At 50.0% G+C, this 24,934-nt stretch overlaps 1 protein-coding gene across 1 annotated transcript; it reads right to left on the reverse strand.

Moving 5' to 3' along the window:
• Positions 1–944: 944 nt before the first annotated feature.
• LOC309889428 (AP-4 complex accessory subunit RUSC2-like) lies at positions 945–23,507 on the reverse strand (the record flags this gene model as incomplete). The annotated part of the gene is made up of 11 exons (XM_082782264.1): positions 945–1,034; positions 1,208–1,381; positions 1,661–2,636; positions 4,259–4,305; positions 5,287–5,392; positions 14,161–14,335; positions 16,356–16,432; positions 17,550–17,693; positions 18,594–18,794; positions 19,307–20,086; positions 21,536–23,507. 11 exons carry the CDS (start codon positions 23,505–23,507, stop codon positions 959–961), a joined length of 4,728 nt encoding a protein of 1,575 aa, XP_082638390.1. The 3' UTR covers positions 945–958.
• Between the last annotated feature and the right edge of the window lie 1,427 nt (positions 23,508–24,934).

Below are 24,934 nucleotides of genomic sequence, written 5' to 3' on the forward strand. Positions count from 1 at the left end.
AACCCCACGCCACAGGGAGCATTCCCCCCCCCCCCCCCCATCCCCATCTCCCCTGCTCCCTCTGGGAGCATCCCCTGCTCTCCCTGCCGGGAGCACGGCCTCCATCTCCAAATAGCATCCCATCCCTAGCCCTGTCAGGGACCCTGCCCTCAGCCCCCTCCCCTCCCACCCCACTCCACCAAGCATCCCAGGGCATCCAAGGCACTGGCTCCCTGCTTAGTGTGGAGGGCGCGGGGGCACCCCCGCAGCACCCAGCTCCGCACAGGGTGGCACTACCCAATTTTGACCTACATCACACTGAACATCCACGCGCCTTCCTCATGACCCCACACACCCTCGCTCTGCACACACATGCACCCCTTCCCCCCCATAGCTGTGGCCAGGCAGTGCAGCAGTGCACGGTGCTCCCACCCTGTAGCTGATGACACCGCGGGTGCTGGAGGCCGTACTGCCACCCCCGGCAGGGCATGGCCAGCATCCTGCACCTTCTAGTGTGAAACTGAGCCAGACCTGTGCTGGCAGGGACTGCTTGGATCCCTGCTATGTACAAGCCCACCACCTACGGGTGCTGGAGGTGGCATGGGGTGGAGGGGGCTCAGATGGTCCCTGGTGTGGCTGCATGCACGGCGATGCCTGACAATACGAGGTGCAGCTCGCAGAAGGCCCCATGGCCGGTTTGGCCTTTGGCAGCTGCATGAGGAAGAGCAAGAAAGAACCACCTATGGTTACTGTATTCTGTAATGGCAAGAAAGGTAAGAAACTAGCAAGAATCTGTGTCTGTTCCTCCGGCAGGGTGGGCATCCCCAGAGGAGCCTCAGCAGCCCACAGTACTGTGCTTGGCCTCCCAGCCACATCAATAGTCTTCATCCTCCAGGTGGGTGATGTACATGATGGGCACCAGTCCCTTCTCGGAGCCGAGGCTGCACTGCAGCCAGTCACCATCCACCTTGGAGATGACCTACAGGATGTCCCCTTTGTTGAAGCTCAGCTGTCCTGCCTCGGTGGCAATGTGATGGCAAAGAGCTTTCACCTCGCTGCGGGCAGAAGAAGGGGAGAAAGAGTTAGATCACCACAGGATGCTCACGCCACTGAAGCCTAGGGACCACCAGGGAGGAAGAAACCCCTCCTGCCACAACAGCCAGACCCATGTAAACTCTATCCCACCATGTCCCCAGCCCCTGTGGGACAGTCACATGCCACTGCTCACCAGGGAGGGTTGGGACACAGCTCCCGGGCTGGCTGTGGCACGGGTGATACTTCAGGTGGCTCTGTCTGGGGGGGCTCTGGCTCAGGGGCTGCTTCTCGCCACATGCTTGCTCCAACCGTCTGGGCCACCAGCTGGAACACAGACTTGTCCAGGCTCAGCCAGCTGGAGGGCAACCTGCAAGAAGGAGAGAGAAGCAGGTTGTGGTGGGGAAGGCAACCTCTCATGGCAAGGTCATGCCTTAGAGGTCTAGATCACGCACAACATGCACTGCAATCCCCAGACTGTTTCCTTTCCAAGGGAGCCAGCATTCTCCAGACATACAGACCTCCCTATTCACCTCTGCCGTACCACCACAGTGTAGTCCAGAGGTAGGCTATTGGCCTGACTCTTGCCCACACTGATGCAGCTCCAGCTTAACCAGCCCCTCCAGCCCTAAGCCACCCATGTCCCTACCTGTTAGGTTGCCTGGGCTCTTTTTGCACCTTCCTGGACCCAAATAAGTGTCCCCACTTGATGGGCTGGCTGCTCTCTGACACACTGGTGCTGCTTTCCTCTTGGGGGGCTGCTGCTGCTCCCAAACTTTGCTGAGTCCCAGTCTCCTTCACCTTGCTGTGCTTCAGCTCTGTAACCACTGAGTCTGGGGGGCTGCCCATCCAGAAGAGCCAGCTCTGCTCCTTGACCTCTTCACCAGCTGGTATCTGCTGGGGCTTTTCCAGGGGCTCTTCCACAGCTCCAGGACTTGGCCTGCTGGTGGCCTTGGGCTTCTCCTCCAAGGTGCCTTCAGCAATGGGGCAGGCTTCTGCACCCTCCACCACGCCTTCACGTGGAGGTGGTGTCCTGTGGGTTTCATCTGGCCTGGGGACAGCACTCAAGGCCGCCTTCTTCTTTTCATAACGGATGAGCTTCGAGCCTTCAGTCGAGCCCTCGATGTAAATCTGAGAGCTTTGCATGAGCTGGTACCACCAGCCCGCCTGCTTATCTTTCTTCCCCTCACACGTGCTCTCTCGCACCTTCCTCCGCTCTTCCTCCCTGTCCCCATCTCCAGAGGAGGCCCCCACTCCCTTGACCCTCTCACTTGCAGCTCGTTCAGGGCTGTGGCCTGGTGACACGCCACCATCTCTGCCACCCACTTTGCATGCTTCAGGGGCAGTGCTGCAGCCATCGGGATCCTCGCTGCTGCCTCGCGTCCGCATCAGCTGCAGGGTAGATTGTGCGGAAAGCAGCAGGTCCTGCTTCACACGCAGCAGCTCCTTTTGCTGCTGCTGCTCTTTGCCCATCTGTGTCAGGTGGTGCTCAAAAAGGAGGTCTAGGTTGAAGGGCAGCAGGGACAGAGGCTGGAGAAGGAGCAGGAGCTCCTCAAAAAGAGGCTGGCACACACTATGAGACAGGCACAAGAAGCTCACTGGCTGGTAGTGTGCCAGGATGATATCTGTAGGGCAAGAGGCATTGGTTAGATGAGAGGCCCTTGCCACCTTTTCCAAGTCACCAAGAAGCTACTGGGGAAAGGAGTTGAGCACTGGTTTCTGGTCACTTCTGTGGCTGCAGTGTGAGGCTCAACACTAGGCAAACTGGCCCAGATCCTGCTTCCTGCAGCCACCACCCGCCTGTCAGCTTACCCACTGGAACAACCTCTGTCGCAAATGCCATGGGAGCAGGGTGCAAACAAAAAGCATCAGAGCGGGTTGGCACACATTAAGATTCTCTTTTCCAGCCCCCTGGATATGAACAAGGAGCTGCAGATCTGGGCCAATACCAGTGCCCTACAGGGAGAGGTGTCAGGGACAGTGGAATGCAGCCTTTCCAGGGATCTGTCTGGGCTGTACCATGGATCCTAACAGAAAATAGAATAGTATTTCTACCTGCAGTATTCATCCTACACTTCCTTTGGCCACTTCTACACTGCCCCGCCACTAGCTTTATTTTCAGGTGTCACTCACAGGTACAGAGTTTGGCATAGGCTCTGTGCCCATTTGTCTACAGTGAGTTAACAAACTTACACTGCAGACAGGATTTTCACTTTATCTGCAAACCCTATGCCTAGCCTTCAGCCACCTGGCAGCTCCACCTCACAGAATCACAGAATCACAGAATTTCTAGGTTGGAAGAGACCTCAAGATCATCGAGTCCAACCTCACAGCTAACAGTCCCCACTAAACCATATCCCATATCACACTTTCAGTTCTTAATGATGGCTTGAAACAAACTGAAACAGAAGATTTGCAACGGTTGTCCTGCTCCAGAAAAACAGGGTGCATCCTCTTGTTACACTGCTCAGTACAAAGGCAATCTGCTCCAAAGTGCTGACAGCACACATGGACCCAAACAATGCCTGCTGTCAGCCCCCAAACCTGCTAGAAGATATTGGGCTGGACTTCTTGCAGTGCATGGGGCCCTAGGCTGAGCATGCACTAAGCCAGCAGCACTCTCAGGGAATCCAGCAGGTCAAGGGTGTCTGCCTCACTGTGCACTTAGCACTTAGTCATGAAGCTTCTAGGCATCAGGCAGCTTGGTTGTTGCTGCTAGGTTATCTACACACTCCAGAAACATTTCTGGTTGAAAAGAAAAATAACAGATACATCCAGGAAAATCTGCTGTTTGTTTGCCGTAAGGCTTTCCTTTCTATTTCACATGCCTCAAGGGTTTCAGATAAGTGTTCACACTTCCAGTTCTAAGAAGCTCTCAGGCACTGGACAGGGGACACAGACATTTGGGGAGGGTTAGATCTGGTCTCCTGAGGGTAGACTGAGGGATTTGTACTGTAGGATATAGCCTTGGCTACCAGCTGCATCTGGGAAGGACACAGGTGGGCAGGCTTTCCACAGCTCAGGTGGAGGGAACTGCATGGAGCTTTGACTTCCACCTCCCTTCCTTTAGCTGAACAGCCATCCAGCAACATCTACACCAGGAGTGCAATACAGTCTAGCCCTTCAGCTCAGAGCAGAGGGGAGCAGAACAGGCTGAGAGACCACCAAGAGACAAATATGTCCCAGAGCTTAGATCTGTGCTGCACAATATGCAGAATTTGGTCCTCTCTAGCGCACAGCCTCTTACCTTCATGGTTGTAGAAGTGGTTGAACCAGAACTCCAAGGACTGGATACTGTAAGAAGGGAACACGGGCAGGGAATAAGAGAAAAAGCAAAAATCAATTTGCCCCCTTCATCACTCCCATCAGCATGCACTGATCACAGCCACCCAGCCTGTGAAGGAGCAAACCTGTTAGCTTTGCAATGTGGCATTGTGTAACTGTAATCCCTAACAGCCATGCTCCCAGGAAGTTTCCACACCACTTAGCTTCTATATAAAAAGCTTAGCTTTGCTGAGAAGTGCTCACATGGAAGTGGCAAATCAACTACAAACATGAAATCACTGCATCAAGCTTGGCCCAAAGTATGCCGGCATCCTGTGCCAGAAGAAGAGAGCTGGGCCAGCCTGGGTCAGGAGAGCAGGGCATAGCTTGCTCCTAAGGGTCCCACAACATTTGGAGACCCTGGGGACTTCATTGCCAGTCTCAAAGGTCTTGCTCACATCTGCAGAGGAACAGGGAAGTACCATTCTAACAGCACTCATCCTGTCACAGGCAGACAGAACACCACTGACTTTTTCTGTTTAACGCTGTGCATAGTGTTTACACTCTTTATCCAAACTAGAAGGGTCAGCCTTGAGTCCTGGACCAGGGCAATTTCCCTTTCAGAGACTCATGTGCTGGGATTCACTGCAGCCCTAGGAAGCAGTGTCACAGGGATTTTCAGGAGTAATATATGCATATGTTGTGTTGATCCCTATATGAGTCCTGGCAGACAGACTCTTCCCACCTAGCATTTTGTCAGGATAAGCTGACAGTGTTCTTCAGTGGGCTACAGCCAACCATTCTCAGTCCTGGCCTAGTAGGGGTAGATTTTGATCCCTCTGGTGTTACCTGAGGCTCTCAGCTTCTTCCTTCTCTCACCTACAACTGGGAAGCTGCTTCCCAGGTTTCTTAAGTCTTTTCATTGGCAACTGTGCCTGCTTGCACTCAAGGAGCAACACCTTCTGCCAGCCCTGGACAACGACATGCAGTCAGCCCAGGGAGCCTGCTTACTTGAGAAGGCCGAAGATGAATGCGTTGAACCTCATGTCGTGGTTGGTGAGCTCTGTGTACTGGCTGATCTTGCTATAGAGGCTGTGCAGCAGCTTGGTAGACGGACCTGTCAAGAGAAGTGAAATGCTGGGATTAGTTGTGGTCAGCAAAGTCAAAACAGCACCACAGGAAGCAGCCTTCAGGCAAAGCCAGAAGATGTCTGAGCTCCCATGCCTTCCTCTCTACTCTGCACTGGTGCAGCCTCACCTCGAGTACTGTGTGCAATTCGGGGCACCACAGTACAAAAAGGATGTAAAACTGTTGGAAAGTGTCCAGAGGAGGACGATGAAGATGGTGAAGGGCCTAGAGGGGAAGACATATGACGAGTGGCTGAGGTCACTGGGCCTGTTCAGCATGGAGAAGAGGAGGCTGAGGGGGACCTCATCGCAGTCTACAGCTTCGTCACAAGAGGGAGTGGAGGGGAAGGCACCGATCTATTCTCTTAAGTCACCAGTGACAGGACCCGCAGGAATGGTGTCAAGCTGAGGCAGGGGAGGTTTAGGCTAGACAGCAGGAAGAGGTTCTTCACTGAGAGGGTGTTCGCACATGTCCTGGTTTCAGTTAGAACAGAGTTAATTTTCTTCCTAGTAGCTGGTAGAATGCTGTGTTTTGGCTTAGGATGAGAAGAGTGCTGATAACATGCTGATGTTTTAATTGCTGCAGAGCAGTGCTTATACTAAGCCAAGAACGTCTCAGCTTCTTGCTCTGTCCTGCCAACTGGCAGGCTGGGGGTGCAGCAGGAGCTGGGAGGGGACAGACCCAGGACAGCTGACCCAAACTGGCCAAAGGGGTATTCCATACCATCTGACGTCATGCTAAACAATATATAGGGGTGGCTAGCCGGGGGAGGGGGGCCGGACTGCTCGGTGTTTGGCTGGGCATCGGTATGTGGGTGATGAGCAATTGCATTGTGCATCACTCGTTTGTACACATTATTAGTAGTAGTACTATTATCACCATTTTATTATTATTATTGTTATTATTATTATTATTTTATTTTATTTTTTTTTTCCTGTCTTATTAAACTGTCTTTATCTCAACTCATGGGCTTCACTTTCCATTTCTCTCCCCCGTCCCAGAGAGGGAGGGGGGAGGGTGAGCGAACGGCTGCGTGGTGTTTAGCTGCCGGCCGGGTTAAACCACGACAGTCTTTTTGGCGCCCAACATGGGGCCCGAAAGGTTGAGATAACGGCATATCTGACCAGAGTGTGTTAAACTAAAATTGGTATAAGTATTAGACCTGCTTAATAGTCACTTGTCATAAAGCAGATTGCTTTAATCTCAACTGTGCTGCGCCTGTTTTCCAAATTGAGTATTATAGCACGTTATTTTCCATATGTGCTCTCTGTCATGTTGTTTATTCTCTCCGGGCCCTGGTTTAAGATCATTATGGTACTGTGTGTTGTAACAGTGGCTTATGAGAGGATGAAATTTCTGGTCATGACTCTAACTTGGTATTTGTACTCATTAACATAGTCAACTTTATACTTTGGAAACCGTATTTCAGAAACTATTAGCAATTATACCTGTTGCCTTTTTTCATTAGGGAGTCAATCTGTGGAGGGGAAAGGGGAAGATATTTTTTCTTACTCGATCACTCTCCCTTTCTCCTTCACCACCCCCTTATCCTCCTTGATCACTCTCCCTTCCTCCTTCATCACCCTCTTATCCTCCGAGCTTATTACAATAGCTCTCCAAGATATTGAATATCCTTGGGATACTCAGACCAGCATGGTCTTGTTGTTATGTCTCCTGAATGCGCTTCAGATTCTGCTTAAAGTTAAACAACTACTTAGGAAGCTCATCCAGAGATCTGCCCGGAGGCAGTATAGTTGTGGGTGGCAGGGAGTATGGGAGGATATGGGCAGGCATCTAGAGCAGTTGGCACTCCCAGTGTTTTGGAAATTCACCCCTGAACAACTGCAAAATCCTAAAAACCTGGCAGAATGCTTGAAAAAAAGGTGTCAGGATTCTGGCAGTTCCAAAGTAACACAAATCATTGTAACATACTGGGGCCTGGCTCATGCCTATCGAGCTGCAATTGATACTACTACCAACTTAGTGACAGACCCTGCGGCCACTCCAAGTCCTGTGACAGATCCCTATGGTGGACCCACCATAGGGATCCCACTGCGATCCCTATGGTGGACTCTGCAGCCGCTCCAGTCCCAGCTCCTGCAGCCACTCCAGTTCCAGTTCCTGCAGCTGCTCCAGCTCCAGTTCCTGCAGCCGCTCCAGCTCCTTCAGCCGCTCCAGTTCCAGTTCCTGCAGCCGCTCCAGTTCCAGTTCCTGCAGCCGCTCCAGTCCCAGTTCCTGCAGCCGCTTCAGCTCCAGCTCCTGCAGCCACTCCAGATCCTGTGGCTGGGTCAGAGAAACGAGCTGCAGCAGTTCAAGTTGACCCTGCAGAGGGTATTCCAACCCCTGTAGCAGACCCTGTAACGGGGTCAGAGAAACGAGCTGTAGCAGTGCAAGTTGCCCCTGTAGAGAAGGGGAAAAAATGGTATAGAGATTCAGGTCGTTTAGAACGCAGAGAGTCTTCTGCCAAATCTAGGTATAGAGACGACGATGACGCTGGGCCATCAGGGATTCAGGAGGAGGAAGATGAGGATGACGAAAAATCAGCAGTGACTACCCGAAACCTATACCAACGTGAGCTACAAGATGTGCGAAAAGATTTTGGTCACTGTATAGGTGAGCAGCTTGTCACCTGGCTGCTCCGGTGCTGGGATGAGGAACCCACAGTGGATGAAATGGCTAAACAACTCCAGCAGTACGAAGAAAGTCTCTCCTCTTCCTTACAGGCCTGCGTCTCAGCTGTGGAGAAACTTTGTGAAGAGTTCCACCAACTTAAAGAGAATCTATCTTCCTCCCCACCTGAACCAACCAGTGTCCACTGACCAAAAGAGAACACTTGGGAGAAACTTTCTGAACAGGTTCACCAACTTGAAGAGAGATTATTCTCCTCCGCACCTCTACAAAGCAGTGTCTCAGCTATCAAGGGTAGGCGTTCATCCACACAAGGAAGACGATATGGTGGGTACTCACCCCGTGCCACCCTGTGGTTTTACTTATGAGACCATGGAGAGGACATGAGAAAATGGGATGGAAAATCTACCACGACCCTAGAGGCACAGGTACGTGAGTTACAAAAGAAAACTATCAGGAAAAAGAGATTCTCTGAAAAGTTTGCTGCTTCAGCCTCCAGCAGACAGTCCTTCAAACACAGAAATGAAGAAGATTCTGACCAGGATTAGGGGGGCCCTGCCTCCAGCCAGGGGGAGGAAAGGGATAATCGAGTTTATTGGACTGTGTGGATTCGATGGCCTGGCATGTCAGATGCACAGATGCATAAGGCTTTAGTAGACACCGGTGCACAATGTACTGTAATGCCATCGAGCTATAAAGGGCCAGAGCCCATCTGTATTTATGGAGTGACAGGAGGATCTCAGCAGTTGACTGTATTGGAGGCTGAAGTGAGTCTGACTGGGAATGAGTGGGAAAAGCACCGTATTGTGACTGGCCCGGATGCCCCATGTATCCTTGGCATAGACTATCTTAGAAGAGGATATTGCAAGGACCCAAAAGGGTTCCGGTGGGCTTTTGGTATAGCTGCCTTAGAGACAGAGGGCATTAAACAATTATCTACCTTGCCTGGTCTCTCAGAGGACCCCTCTGTTGTGGGGTTGCTGAGGGTCGAAGAACAGCAAGTGCCAATCGCTACCACAACTGTGCACCGGCGGCAATATCGCACTAACCGAGACTCCCTGATTCCCATCCATAAGCTAATTCTTCAATTAGAGAGCCAAGGAGTGATCAGCAAGGCTCATTCACCTTTCAATAGTCCCATATGGCCAGTGCAAAAGTCTAATGGTGAGTGGAGACTAACAGTGGACTATCGTGGCCTGAACGAAGTGACGCCACCACTGAGTGCTGCAGTGCCGGACATGCTGGAACTCCAGTACGAACTTGAATCGAAGGCAGCCAAGTGGTACGCCACAATTGATATCGCTAATGCATTTTTCTCCATCCCTCTAGCAGCAGAGTGCAGGCCACAATTTGCTTTCACTTGGAGGGGAGTCCAATATACTTGGAATCGGCTGCCCCAGGGGTGGAAACACAGCCCTACCATTTGCCATGGACTGATCCAGTCTGCGCTGGAACAAGGGGAAGCTTCTGAACACCTGCAGTACATTGATGACATTATTGTGTGGGGTGACACAGCAGAGGAAGTTTTCGAGAAAGGAAAGAAAATAGTCCAAATCCTTCTGAAGGGCAGTTTTGCCATAAAACAAAATAAAGTCAAAGGACCTGCACGAGAGATCCAGTTTTTAGGAATAAAATGGCAAGATGGACGTCGTCAAATCCCAATGGATGTGATCAACAAAATAACAGCTATGTCTCCACCAACTAGCAAAAAAGAAACACAGACTTTCCTAGGTGTTATGGGGTTTTTGAGAATGCACATCCCAAATTACAGTCTGATTGTAAACCCGCTCTACCAAGTAACCCGTAAGAAGAATGAGTTTGAATGGTGCCCTGAGCAACGACAAGCCTTTGAACAAATCAAGCAGGAAATAGTCCATGCAGTAGCCCTTGGGCCAGTTCGAACAGGACCAGATGTAAAGAATGTGCTCTACACTGCAGCCGGGGAGAACAGCCCCACCTGGAGCCTCTGGCAGAAAGAACCTGGGGAAACTCGAGGTCGGCCCCTGGGGTTTTGGAGTTGGGAATACAGAGGATCTGAGGCCAGCTATACTCCAACTGAAAAGGAGATATTGGCAGCATATGAAGGAGTTCGATCTGCTTCGGAGGTGGTCGGTACTGAAGTGCAGCTCCTCCTAGCACCCCGACTGCCGGTACTAGGCTGGATGTTCAAAGGAAGGGTCCCCTCTACACATCATGCAACTGATGCTACATGGAGCAAGTGGGTTGCACTGATTACTCAGCGGGCTCGAATAGGAAACCCCAGTCGCCCAGGAATATTGGAAGTGATTATGGACTGGCCAGAAGGCAAATACTTTGGGATATCATCAGAGGAGTAGGTGGGTCGTGCTGAAGAAGCCCCACTGTACAACCAGTTACCAGAGAATGAGAAGAAATATGTCCTGTTCACTGATGGGTCCTGTCGTATTGTGGGAAAGCATCGGAGATGAAAGGCTGCTGTATGGAGTCCTACACGACGAGTTGCAGAAGCTGCTGAGGGAGAAGGTGAACCGAGTCAGTTTGCAGAAGTGAAGGCCATTCAGCTGGCGTTAGACATTGCTGAACGAGAAAAATGGCCAATTCTCTATCTCTGTACTGATTCATGGATGGTAGCAAATGCCCTGTGGGGGTGGTTACAGCAATGGAAGCAAAGCAACTGGCAGCGCAGGGGCAAACCCATCTGGGCTGCTGCACTGTGGCAAGATATTGCTGCCCGAGTAGAGAACCTGGCTGTAAAGGCACGCCACGTAGATGCTCATGTGCCCAAGAATGGGGCTACTGAAGAACATCAAAACAACCAGCAGGTGGATCAGGCTGCTAAGATTGAAGTAGCTCAGGTGGACCTGGATTGGCAGCATAAAGGTGAATTATTTATAGCCCGATGGGCCCATGACACCTCAGGTCATCAAGGTAGAGATGCAACATACAGATGGGCTCGTGATCGAGGGGTGGACCTGACCATGGACGCTATAGCACAGGTTATTCATGACTGTGAAACGTGCTGCAATCAAGCAAGCCAAACGGTCAAAGCCTCTTTGGTATGGAGGACGATGGCTGAAATATAAATATGGAGAGGCCTGGCAGATTGATTACATCACACTCCCTCAAACTCGCAATGGCAAGCGCCACGTACTTACAATGGGGGAAGCAACCACCGGATGGCTGGAAACATATCCTGTGCCTCATGCCACCGCCCAGAACACTATCCTGGGCCTTGAAAAGCAAGTCCTATGGCGACATGGCACCCCAGAAAGAATAGAGTCAGACAATGGAACTCATTTCTGAAACAACCTTATAGATACTTGGGCCAAAGAACATGGCATTGAGTGGGTGTATCACATCCCCTATCATGCACCAGCCTCCGGGAAAGTTGAGTGATACAGTGGACTGTTAAAGACTACATTGAAAGCAATGGGCGCTGGGACATTCAAAAATTGGGATATGCATTTGGCAAAGGCCACCTGGTTAGTCAATACTAGGGGATCTGCCAACCGAGCTGGACCTGCCCAATCAAACTTATTACGTACTGTAGATGGGGATAAAGTTCCTGTAGTGCATGTAAGAAATATGCTGGGTAAAACAGTCTGGGCTACTCCTGCTTCAGGAAAAGGCAAACCTATTCGTGGAATTGCTTTTGCTCAGTGACCTGGATACACTTGGTGGGTGATGCAAAAGAATGGAGAGGTAAGGTATGTACCTCAAGGGGATTTAATACTGGGTGAGAATAGCCCATGAATTGAATTGTACCATGTTAATTACTATATAATACTGTATGTTATCACTACCATGACTACTATATACCCTAGATGAAAATGGTGATTAATTAGAATGTATGGAAAAGAGTGTAACCTGAGCATGACATAAATGGTATGGAATAAGGGGTGGATAGATGTCCTGGTTTCAGTTAGAACAGAATTAATTTTCTTCCTAGTAGCTGGTAGAATGCTATGTTTTTGCTTAGGATGAGAAGAGTGCTGATAACATGCTGATGTTTTAATTGTTGCAGAGCAGTGCTTATACTAAGCCAAGGATGTCTCAGCTTCTTGCTCTGTCCTGCCAACGGGCAGGCTGGGGGTGCAGCAAGAGCTGGGAGGGGACAGACCCAGGACAGGTGACCCAAACTAGCCAAAGGGGTATTCCATACCATCTGATGTCATGCTAAACAATATATAGGGGTGGCTAGCTGGGGGAGGGGGGCCGGACTGCTCAGGGTTAGGCTGGGCATCGGTCAGCGGGTGGTGAGCAATTGCATTGTACATCACTTGTTTGTACACATTATTATTAGTAGTACTATTATCATCATTGTATTATTATTTTTTTTTTTTCCTGTCTTATTAAACTGTTTTTATCTCAAGGGTGGTTGTATTGGGGATATGTGGAGGATTGTTAATAATTCCATGTTTAATACCTTGCATTACCAGACTAATACACTCGGTTATACAAGGAATGCAAATATCTGCGGTACCTGTTGACCCAGAACCAGGGAAAGTGAAAACCCATTCCCTGATGATAATAAAAACAAACAAAGATCAAAAATTGATATCAATTCGGCAAGTATTGACTCGATTGGAAAGGAAAACACGAATCAATACCATGAAAAAGGAGATGGGGGATTGTGAAATGTGATTCATCTAATTCCTGTCAATATGGAACAATGCTAGGGCCACGTGGTATGATGAATGTGACCTTCTGTCTTACATACCCTTGTATAACCACAAGTCTAAGAAAAACAGAGTGGTTAATGTATATAGTTCTTGTATCTTGCAAAGGAATAGTCCAGCAATTTGTGTCAATAACAGATAAGAGAACAAAGGGGTTTCAGAATAACTGCTAACTATTATGACTATTGCATGGGACACTATGAAAGTCTCTGATATCTGGCCAAGAGATTAAGGAGAATGGGAAAGTTGAAGAACGACTAAAAGAAAAAGCTTGCAGAGGACGCTGCACAAGTCTCTGACATACAGCCAAGTTGGACAAAGGAGAAGGACAAGAAAAAAAGCCTAGGAGGAAGACTACGAGCCTACAGCACAAGAGACCCCCAGAGGGACCACTGGAGACTGATACGCATGCTCCAGTAGGAGGGTTTGGATTCCGGAAACTAATTATAATAACCCTGCCTTTTCTAGAAGTAATAATGAATATGTAGGAGCCTAGGAGCATAAAAACAAGCCACCTGATGTAACTTGTGTGCGTCTTGGTGGAGCAGAGACTCTCGGCACACCCAGCGCTGTTTGCTTACCTCTATTCGTTTAATAAATTGTAAACTTTGATTGTAACCCTATTTGGGACTTAGCCGCTTATTACAGTCACATGGTCTAAAATTTTGTGTAGACCTGTATGGTGCCAGGAGTTGGACTCGATGATCCCTATGGGTCCCTTCCAACTCGGGATATTCTATGATTCTATGATAATGTGTCCAGCTCCCATGTCTACATGACCCTCCACTAGATGAGTTCACTCCGTTCCAACAGTTAGACTCCACAGAAGAGATGGGTTGCAGTCTTTCTCAGGCTGTCAGTCCAAAACTTTGGGAGAGTTTCAATACATGAAGGTGCCCCAGGGACCTGCCTCCCACAATTCAGGGACAATCATGTCCCTCGGTTCAGAATCACCAGGCAAAAATAACATTGAAGTTGTTAGTTATAATTTGGGGTGTTTGCAATCACAGAGAGAAACCCAGAGCAGGAGATTTGCCACAAACAGGCTAGAAGGCTCCCCAGCCCTGGCTGTAAGCTCTTCATAATGCAGAAATCAGCGTGGACCTGCCATCTGTAACCTCAGAAAGGAGTTCTGCTGGATGGTAGCCACTGCCCCAATCTGGGGTGCAGACTGGTACTAGCAGAGGGTGCAGGCAACGTGGGCATACTTGAGAGCAGTAAGCTGTGTGTGCAAATTTTCTTATAGATCAGAGCTCTGCCTTACACCTGCAGCTGTGCAAGGCTAAAGATGAAGGTTTAGAAACAACCCAGAAACTCAGAGGGGGGAAAAAGGGAATTATTTTTGTTTTTTGTCTGGGCTTTTTTGTATTGCTAGGGCCTGTTATAGGAGAATTTGGACCTTCCCCAGCACTTCCCAGCCACAGCACAGCAGTACCACAGAGTGACAAGCATCACCACATATCCTCCATACCTAGTTGGGTTGATGCCTCCACCACGCTCCAGGGGATGTTTCTCCTCTGGCCAATGATCATGTCTAGGATGTAGGCCTTGAGCCCATCACTCAGGATGTCCCGGACAGCTGGGCACAGGTATTTCAGGATGAGATGTCCCACATTGGGGCTCACGGAGCTGTTCCCAAGTTTGGCCTAAGGAAGAAGAGGCAACAGGGAGAGGGTTGGCAATTACTCTACATGGTACAAACACATGCAAACATTCCAGTACCACTTGCTTACTAGTCACCTAGCTGGCAATACTCAGGCTATGATGAAGCTCAGCAGCTCCTGGAACAGGCAGGCTCTTCCTCTTCACCCTTGCTGCCTCATAAAACAATTCTGGGTTGCTCTCTGCAAGGTCTGACCCAGGCTGAGATAAGGCGACAGCTTGGTAAGAGAATATCCCAGCTTGGAAAGTGGATATTCAAGTTAGAAGGGATACCCAGTTCTGCTCACAGGTATACCAAGGCTGTCTTGCTGGAGGAAGAAAAGAGATGGGACTTTTTCTGCTGCCGTAGAAGATTTTCACATTGCTATTTTAGAAGCAGGAAGCAGAAAGTGACCTAGAAACTTCCAGCACAGAGGGGTTAAGGAAAACTTAAGTCAGTGACAAACTGAGCTATAATTCCTAGGGATTCCTATAAATAAACAGGATGAGGGGAAAATGGCTGGACAGAGCCCAGGCTGAAGTGAGGAGGCATGTAAGAGCCCAGCATCAGCAGAGAAGGACACATTCTGCTGCATGCAGTCCTTGAGATGCCAAGGGTCAATCCAAAGGGGTCATCCCTGGACCTTACACATCATGTTGGTGGTCCAAGGCAGCTGTATTCGGGACACAGATTTTACCAGCTGAGCTGGAATTACACTGGCCAGTTGGCATGGGTCCACAAAGTCCTGAACTCAGGACTGAACTTCTGGGTCAGGAATAATCCTGCCAGATCCATCAAGCATGGGAGCATCATGTACCGGTGCTTCCTTTTGACAGGTGAATGTTCAGTCCTTGTCACTCTGACACATAAAGAAACCCTGGATCAAAACCATAGCATTGTCTGGCAAGTAAAGTAATGGGTGAATGTTGCAATTATTTCCCAAACCAAGACAGCAAGCATAGGAAATTCACAGTGAAGTTTTCAAAAAGCTGTGGAAATCCAAACAGCTCAAGTTACACTGCATAACTATCTTTGCCTCAGCAACAATTGTAATTAGGGTCAAATTACCCTGGGCTGTGAGATAAGACTGAATTGGCTTGGAATCTGTCCTAGTCAAATTTCTCCTTGGGGATGGCACTCCAGGGGCAGTTGTCATTTCCAGACAGTGTTACATTGCTGCCCCAAAGTCCCTGCAGCTGAAGGATATTATTCAGGTTTGAGAGAAAGAACCACAAACACGCTAAGCATCACAGGACTGAAAACACTGTCTGGGTCAATCAAACAAGCTTGCTCTGCTTGTGTTAGTCCAGAAATGGGAGGTGAGAGGAGCACAAGCCAAAGACAGCCATGGGCAATCAAGATGTACTCCGAAGCCAGTGGGTATGTGGTAAAGGCCATAGGGAAAGACCACCTGCCCCAGATGTACAATGACTAACACATTTTTTATCATTATGGAGTCCTGTCATACATCAAAGAACTGCACTGTGCCCTGCCACCAGTGCCAGAGCACAATCACAAGACAGATGGAGAAAGAAGACAGAACTCTCTACTATATGAGAATAAAGAGCCATTGTACTGCATCAGACCAGAGGTCCAGCTGGCCTGGTATTCTCTACCAGGTAGAGTATATCATGCAAGTACATAAGAAACAGTCAAACTGGAGCAAAAATATATAATACTTCAATTTAATAATGCTGTCCCAGCCTACAACTAGGACTACCTAAGGTGGACATGATTCCTTTGTGTGTAGTAGACATCAATGAATTTCCCTTCCCTGTATTGTTCCAATCTTCCCTTAAACACATGTAATCTTTAGCATCCCCAATATCATGCAGCAAGAACTGTCACACATTTACTGTCTGCTGCATGACATAACATCAGGTTTTTTTGTTTTGTTCTTGGTACTACTAGCTTTACTTGATGCCTCTTAGTTTTTGAACTGGAAAAGAATGGAGAGGCAATCTTTCTCCATCCTCTCTACGTTGCTCATGATGTTGAGCAGCCATACTGAAAGCAAGACTTACCTTCACCCCTGGATCCCTGCTGGTTCCAAAGTGAGCCACAATCAGGTCAACAGCAGTGTTGATTGCCTTCACCAGATCTAGAGGGAAAGAGAATCATAGCTGCCCAAGGGGCTTCTAGGACAGACCCAGACCAAATATTTCATGAAGAAATGGGCAGGGGTATTTCCAGGCCGCATCAGCACATGTAGTCTCTCTGGGGACATAATCGGCTCATGCCTCATCTCTGCCAAAAGCATGCAAAGTCTGTCCTAACTCCTCAGCAAATCTATCCCTGTTGGTTCTAACACTCAAGCATCAGCCTGGGAGTAAGACAAACTCTAGAAGTGGCTGAAGACTTAAGTGACTGATAAGACATCCTGTCAAATATTCCCAAGGGACATGGAATATCACCTCCATTGCATCCCCTGTGGGAGCAGAAATGGGATCTGAGGCAATGACAGGGCAGAAACCATGCATTTGGCAAGCTGTGTAATGACACTAACAAGCCAGTGGTGGTTAATCTGACATCTGCTCCAGCACAATGCAAGAATAGAAGTGGAACAGAGGGGAAGGCTGCCATCTAGGAATCACAAACACATAACTGGTAAGGGCACGGGAACCTTTCTGCACATCACTTGCCTCCAACATGACACAGAGGCAGCTGCCAGAATCCTGCCCTCAAGTCTGCCTCTAGTATGGGTCCTATCACAGTCGTATCTTGTCCTGCTTTGGAATCTTTTCTCCCACCCTTAAAAGGCTCCCACCCTATAAAGGCTTCACCATATAGGACCCAACAGACTTTTTAACTAAATCACACACTCAGGCTAGCACACCTGCAACACCACACAGATTCAGAGGTCTATCCTTTATACTGAGATGGGGTGGCAGCATGCCCTGCCTTAGGGTCATGCTCCCATACCTGCCTTCTCTCTTCATACATTCTTGTGGATTTAAGGCCTTTTATCATCATACTTCCTGGGACAAGCAGCTCATATATACTTTGTAGCATGTGGCGAGGTGCAGAGAACACATGAACATGTCATGGAAACAGCTGGCAGTCAAGGGGGAATGTCTAGTTATGATGCTACAGCAGAGATGAGCAGGCAAAGAAACCATTATGTCTACAGAGATGAGGTGAGAAAGAGAAGCACTGTTTGCCTTATGCTGTGCTATGCCACATTCTCCTCCACTGCCACAAGAGACACACAGACTCACCCTTCTTCTGCAGCAAGTCGATAGAAATGGACTCTGTGTTGCCATCCGGGGAGAGGCAGAATTCAGCTGGGGGCTTCTCAGCTAGTGAGAAGTAGTCAGGGAAGAAGTCAGTGTAGGTAAGCTGGAGTTGCCTCATAGACTGTCCTGCAGGGCCAAGACAGGAGGGAGAAAGGTCAGCCCCAAAGCCTCTCCCACATTGTTTTTCCCAGAAGCAGGCTGCACCAGCAGGAGTCTTCCCATCTCTCTGTCCAAGACTGGGGCAGCAAGACTATAGGCTTGCTACTCTACCAGCAGTGGTTTGCAACATGTTCAACCCCACAGCTCACCCAACATCCAGCTCTAGCTTGGCTGAGGACCCATGGGCACTGGAACATGCTGTGGGAGGTTCACCTGCATGGGCTAGTGCTAAAGAAAAACTAACTGCAGCAGATTCTCAGGGCTGCTGTGCAGGTAGCCCCAGCAGAGATGCAAGTGGGTCAGAAGAAGAGCAGACCAGAATCCTTACTTGTCACTCACAGGCATCGATAGGCAATAAACAACATGCCTTCTGCCTGGCCCCTGGGATGGGCTCTGTTTCCAAGGGGCGACTTCTCCAGGAGTCTTGAGCTACAGCCCAACATCTAGCATGCTGAGAGATGCTGGGGCAGATGGGCAGCCACTGGAACACAGACATGAGGTCTCCAACGGGCACAATCCCTTGTAAGACATGTTCATGTAAGACATGAACTACAAACTGGACACAGGCCTGGAGCATTTGCTGAGGTTTGAGCTGGCCCTTCAATCTGGCCCAGAGCCAGACCTGACTGTTCTCAGCTCATGGAGAAGAAAGGAGGCTCCACATAGCCTCCTTTCCATTTCTATTGCCTTACCAACCAGTAAGGCAATTTTCACCTTCCTCTTGCACCCCTCAGCCCCACTGTGAGCAGATGCATCGACCCTCCTGCTCAGAGCCGGCAGAGCAGTGATGAGGCCAGGCATAGCTGAGACATTGTACCTGAGCCCCAAGGTCACCCCCAGACCCCCCAGCAGAAGGGCGGTGCATACCGTTCAGCTTGCAGTGGAAATTGTTGGTGTTGAGGGTGCCAGGGAACTCAAAGATGGGGTTCCCCTGGTTCAGCTGGGGCTCCTGCTGCCTCCTGTCTACGCTGCTGGCTAAGCCAGGCAGCCCTGAAGCACAGTCCAGGCCCAGGGGGTTCCTCTGCCTGTACTCTCGCCACTTCAGCACTTGAGGGGAGAGGTGGTTCGCTACAATTCCGCAGGCAGCGTGCAACAGATGAGAGGATGTGAGCAGACAGGAGGATGTGGAGGGCAAATGGGGAGAGAAGGATGAGAAGGAGGAAGAACAGAGAAAGAGAGCCAGCAAGTTATTTAAGGCCAGCAGCATTTCAGGGCATTAGCACATATACACAGGGGGAGGTGGAGGCCATAGCCTGGCACTGCAGGGCAGGAGCCCAAGAGGCCTGGTGGCTGCAGGCACAGGAGGAGAAGGTTCAGGGTGCCAGAACCCAGCATGGGGAGATGTAAGATCAGCATCCCTCTCAGGAGACACTGTGTAGGAGTCAGGACTGGAGGGACATGCTCTTAACAAATGACTTTCTTTTGCAGGCAGTGATCACAAGGGCTGCTGGATGCTGCAGCACACAGATGCAATTTTGGCTCAGGTTGTTGCTGTGGGAAAGGTGGTGCTATAGAGGGCAGCCACAGACAGGGAGCTGGAGATGTTCCCCGCCAGCACATCCTGGTAGATAGGTACCTACCATTGAGGTGCCGTACTCCCATGCTGCTCAGGGGACCAGAGCTGCTCGTCTCACTGCCACTCCTCCAGTGGGGATCTGTATGGGCTCCACCTTGGCTCATGGGCACACTGCTCAATGAAAGGGGCAGGAGAGACCCACTGTGGAGTTGGTACTTGGAGAGCAGTGGGCTTGGCTCCAATGATGCCTCCTTCTTGGGAACCAGCCTGGGGTTCTCCTTTTGCCTCAGGGCATCAGCTTTGGTGACTTGGGAGGGTTGCATGGCACTGACAGCAGGGGAAGACCTGGTAGGAAGCAGGTTGGCAGAGATGGGGCAGGACCTGCTCCTGAAAGGCTGGCTTTCTCCAGCTCTCTCCACGGTGGGTGAGGAAGAGGAGTCCACGCTCTGAAAGAAAGGCACATTGCATCGCACGGGAGAATAACTGCCCAGGGGGGATGGCCGGGTTGTTTCAGGGGCCATCTTTTTGATGCAGCCATCGTTGAGGGAGGCAGCTCCATCCGCTGAGCGCTGGGTCAGCAGCGTGCTGTGGGCTTGGCTCCCTGATGCTGCCTGCTCTGCCAAGGTAGCAGAGGTCTGGGAATTGGAGGAGATCTGCTGGCTGGCAGGCCGGTTGCTGGAGAAGCTGTAGAGTTGAGAAAAGCTGGAGGCAAAATGGCTGTGCAGAGCACGGGCCTTGGGTGGCTTGCTGAAATAGTGCTGGAAAACAAAGGGCTGGATGGGCAGAGTCGTGGGACGCTGGTCCTTGCTGTAGCGCACCACAGACTTGCTGTCTGTGCCGCCACCTTTTGGGAGAGAAAGGGGGACAGCATGAGAATGGGCAAAGGGACAATCATCGTGAGCTTGGTGGATCACAGGCAAAAGGGAACATGATCTCAGCTGTGGGAGGAAGAGGATGAGATATATAGCAGTGACAAAAGCAGAGTGGTTCAAGTCTGAACCAGTTACACACGAGCTGGCAGGGTAAGGACATGTAACTCCTGTACCTGTTCCCCCCCAAGCATGCAGCTCCCTTCCTCCCTCTCCCTGTACCAGCCCCAAATATTCTCAGTGAAATCAGGCCCACAGTAGAGTTAGAAGCTTCCAACCCTGGAAAAAGTTAGTCTGCCCCAGCAAATGATGGACAAGAATTTCCTAAGGGTGTGCACCACCTCCTGATCTCCTCTGAGTGCATGCCTGCTGCTCCTGATGGGGTCACATCTCAAGGGACACAGCTGAAAGGCACAACATGCCTGGCCAGGCTGACCAGGTTCCTTGATTTCCACCCACACAGCACGCCAGCATGGCCTGGAAGGTCCTGGCTTTCATCCCTGCCACTCCTCCAGCCCACAGCAAATTCTGGGACAAAGATGCTGAGGGACTGTAGGACCTGTCACAAGCAGACCCCCCCAGTGTTACCTGCTCCCTATGGGGTATGCCAGCCCTCTTTCCCTATAGATAGCCTTTAGCAGAGGTTGCTTTCCCTCTGGTCCCTTATCAGACCCTCTAGGCTTGCATGTTGCTCTCGGTTGGAGACATGTAATGCCAATGTCAGTGTGGAAAGCAATTCAGGTGCTACAGGCTTTCCCACAGAGGCAGCTGGGACAATTACCCTGGTAATGTCCATGCCCTCCTCCAGAGGAACCTCTGCCTATGCACTGTGGAAGAAATGGACAGGATATTACAGCAAACACACAGAGCTCCTCTAATCTCTGTACGGCTCATACTGTAAATGTTGGCAGAGACAGATCTCTGTGAGCCCTGCATCAAGAGGGGACTGTTGGCTATGCCACTTCCCTCCCCACCTCTGCTCTATATAGATCCAAAAAAAGAAAGTCTAAAAACTACCCAATGGTTCCCTTCCCTTTGTCTGCTGGGAACATGGCTCTACGGAGCATCTGTAAATCTGTCTTGGGAGCTAAGGGCAGGTCACAGGCTGGGGGAGTACAGTGCCCTGAAAGGGAGTCAGAATGAGACAATCCTCAAAGCTGCACAGACCCTAAGTGCTTATCCTCCCTTACATGATATGGGAGGTTTGCACAAAACCTCAGTTTTCTAAAGAAATAGAAGGACAAGCCACTTGCACTGATCTGGGTCTGAAATAAGCACAGCAGGGCTTTGTTCCAGAGACCAGTAGACCAGGAAACTGTGCAGGCTTTGGTGTCTCATTGCCATGCACATTCCTCTGCTACTCCCCTCTAATTCCAAAAAGCTTTTCTTGTTATTTCTCTACTCTGCCTAGTTTGGCTCCTTACCGTCTACTCGGGCTCTAACGTCTCTTTGTCCGCAGCCACTGGCAGAGCTACCTGAGAAGTTGGTATCTGCCTCCGTCAGCAGGGAGAGAGAGGCTTGCTCACCTGCCCCATGCCCACTGGGGATGGTCTCAGTGGAGACCAAGTCTTTGGTGGAACACAAAGCCTGTCTGTCCCCAAAAGGGTGATTCAAATAGAAGCCCTCGCAGCTCTGGTTCAGGCCATGGATGAAGGGCATGGGTGGAAGACTCTGGCTGTGGCGAACTCTTTCTTCAAGGAAGGTTGGACAATCCTGCTGTGTCTCAGGGATAGGGGAGAACTCCAAGGAGGAATCGCCACTGGAACGGAGCAGTGGGGAGGTGCCATTCTTTTTCCTGCCTTTAGCAAGTTCAGCAAAAGATGTCACTCGCTTCGGGGGGGAACTCTGGATGGGTATCACTGGACTTTCACTCAACTTGACTGGACAGCTCACTATGCGCTCCAGAGAGCCCAGCCTGCTGTTAGGACTCCTGTCCAGTTTCTGATCATAGCTCCTGGAGCGCTGCTGGCTTGTGTTGAGGTTAGGTGGTGACACATTCACATAGACCTGACCCTCAATCATGTTCTGTGTGGTTTCTCCCTTTGTCTCCTCTTCACTGCACTCCACATTGCTTTCTTCTTGTCTCAGGTCAGGCCTTCTAAAAAGATAGTATTCAGTGGGCTGGGCTGGGCTACTTTTGGTGTGGTCTTCCGAGCAGCTAGTTATGGAAGATCCTGCTGGGCTGGGGGATGACTGGGAAGACAAGTCACATGTGACTAACTTATAATAATTCTGAGTAGCCACAACAAGCCGTGCTTGGCTCTGGAAGCAGGCAGTGAAGTCTGAGCTCTCTGAAGTACAAGGCTCACAGTGGAGGTGGTAGGAGTTGCAGTTAGCATCAAGGACAGGTGAGGAGGAGTGGTGACACTCACATGACTTCCCTGAACTCTCTGGGTGATGCGACTCACATAATATCTTGGATTCTGTGGGTGATGAATGCAAATCCAGGTAAAATGCTCCCATGTCTGAGTGGCTGCAGAAGGAAGAGTCACAGGACAGGTTGGCTAAATTCAGGTTAGATTGAGAATGGCCATTCATTTTGTTGTAGAGAGCACTGAAGTTCACCAGCACCCCATCAGAGCTGTTGCAGGAAGAGTCACTGATGTAGCCCATCTGCTGGTCAATCACTTCAGACTGACTTGACGAACTGTAGCAGTGACAGTGATGGAGCTCGGAGCTGGAACAGCTGCATGTCCGGCTGTACAGTGCATCCTGATTCCTCAGTGATTCACCTGTGTTTTGGTTCCACTCCTGGTTGCCACCATCAAAGGAGAAGCTGGAAGAGCTGCCGCAATGGCAGCTGCATTCATCCAGCTCCATGAATTCTGTGGCCTGGTGGCACCATTTCGCATTGTTCCTCTTCTGGATGTCATCACTGCTGAATTTTTCCTCTTGCCCATCTACCACACTGGACCAGCTGGCCATGTTCCAGGATTTCACAATGTGGTTGGAGTTGTGGAGGTGGAAAGGAGGCAAGGCTAGCTCATGCAGATGAAAGGGAGGTTTGCCAGCGACAAGGGAGTTGTGAAGGTGGACAGATTTTGGACCCAAGTCATCCCCAAAGAGGCTGAGGTCTTCAGCCTTGTTCAGTAAGAAAGGGTTGTGTCGCTTGCTGGCACTAGGGACGATCAAGTCCCTCGCTTTTCCTTCTTTGTTGTCTGAGGCCTCTGCTGAACTTTTGGAGGTCCGGAAAAAGCTGCTGTACACCAAGGAGTTGGTCTGTGAGAGGTCTCTTTCTGGAAGGGCAGAGGTCCGTGTAATGCTGAGATCTGGCTGACAGAAGGGGTTGGTCCTTTTGTTCACGGAGTAGCACTGTCTATCTGGGACCTGGCAATACACCAGGGGAATGTGATGGACAATCAGCGTTTCACCAGTCAGCTTTGGTGGACTATCCATGGTGAGGAATGTTCTTCAGGACATCAGTTAAGTTGGTGCTACCCATGGACAGGTAGGGCTGTGCATAAGAGGCTGGTAGGACACTTCTCATGGGGGAATTCAGATACCTAGAGAGAGACAAAAACACAAAGAAAGTCACTTCTCAGGAAAGGCAGTGAATATTTAAAGCATCCTTGGTTTGGCTGAAGACTTCATGAGCTAAACAGAGTGGTCCTTGTCAGTACAAGTACCTGACTGATCTTTCTTCAGGGAAAGCATTACAATGGAAGACAAACATGTCTCTCTCTCCCTGGACTCCAGGAACAATGTTTGTGCTTCCAGATGACCCCTCTCAAACTTACCTAGGGTAACTGATTTCACTCAAGTGGTCGAAGGGCATCACAGGCTTTGGGTCAAATGAAGACCTTACTGCTGATGGCATTGCAGACTCACAGGAAAACAGGCAGACAGAACAGGTTCTGAAATGAGGAGCTGTACTCTGATGAGAGTAATCCATCTTCTCACATTGGATTTGATATCTTTACATGCCTTTAGGTATCCTCAACTTTCCTTTACAAACAAGACCCTTCACTGCACTGCAGCACTATAGAGACAGAGGTCTGAGCACAAACTGGAAAGCAGGAACAGACTGGAACAGGAAAGCAGCAACAACCATTCTTCTCCAAAATCCAGGAGGCCCCATGAGGTCCTGAACTGCTGATGGTTAAATAGGTGCCATGCAGCATGCTGTCTTCTGCTAACCTTTTGCTGATGGCTAAGCCTCATCTCAGGATGGTTCCTCTTATGGTCCTGGGTGCTTGGTTCACAGTCCCCTACTTCTCTGTCACTCTATGTGTGACACTTATCTGCTTATCTACTTATTTACTGTATTTTGCAACAGTACTGCTGCAACAGCCCACAGTCCCTGGAGCCATTCAACCAGAACATTAAGAGCCCGACTCTTTCAGTGTTCAGTAAATAGCAGGTTGTTATAACACTAGAGGAAGCACGTTCACCTGTACATGACATGAGAAAGCAGGGAACATATTCATTCCCCCTTCCCCAACTGCCCCAGAGGACCAACCTGCAAGCACTTCTGCATTTCAGATAAACCAATGCAGAGAAGTGTGTGTGTGTGTGTGGGGGGGGGGGGTCAGCTAAGGCATCAAGGAGATGGAGAAACCAGAAAAAAACTTTGACCCAGGGTGATACTGAGGGGAATTAGGGCTCTCATATATCAACCCCTAGTTCTGAAAACCCCAGTTCAAACACCCTTGGTCAGCAATCCACATCCCATATCTCATCCAGGCATCCCCAGTGCTCACAGCACCCTGTCACCACATACTGTGATCTCTGGACACCAGGGCCCTGGGTCTGCTGCCACCTGTGACCATCAGACTCCAAAAAGTGACTTTTACAGTATCTGTCTTTATCTACATTAACCCAGT

Source organism: Aythya marila (genome assembly GCF_965140915.1).
Source record: "Aythya marila genome assembly, chromosome: W".
Taxonomy (NCBI): domain Eukaryota; kingdom Metazoa; phylum Chordata; class Aves; order Anseriformes; family Anatidae; genus Aythya; species Aythya marila.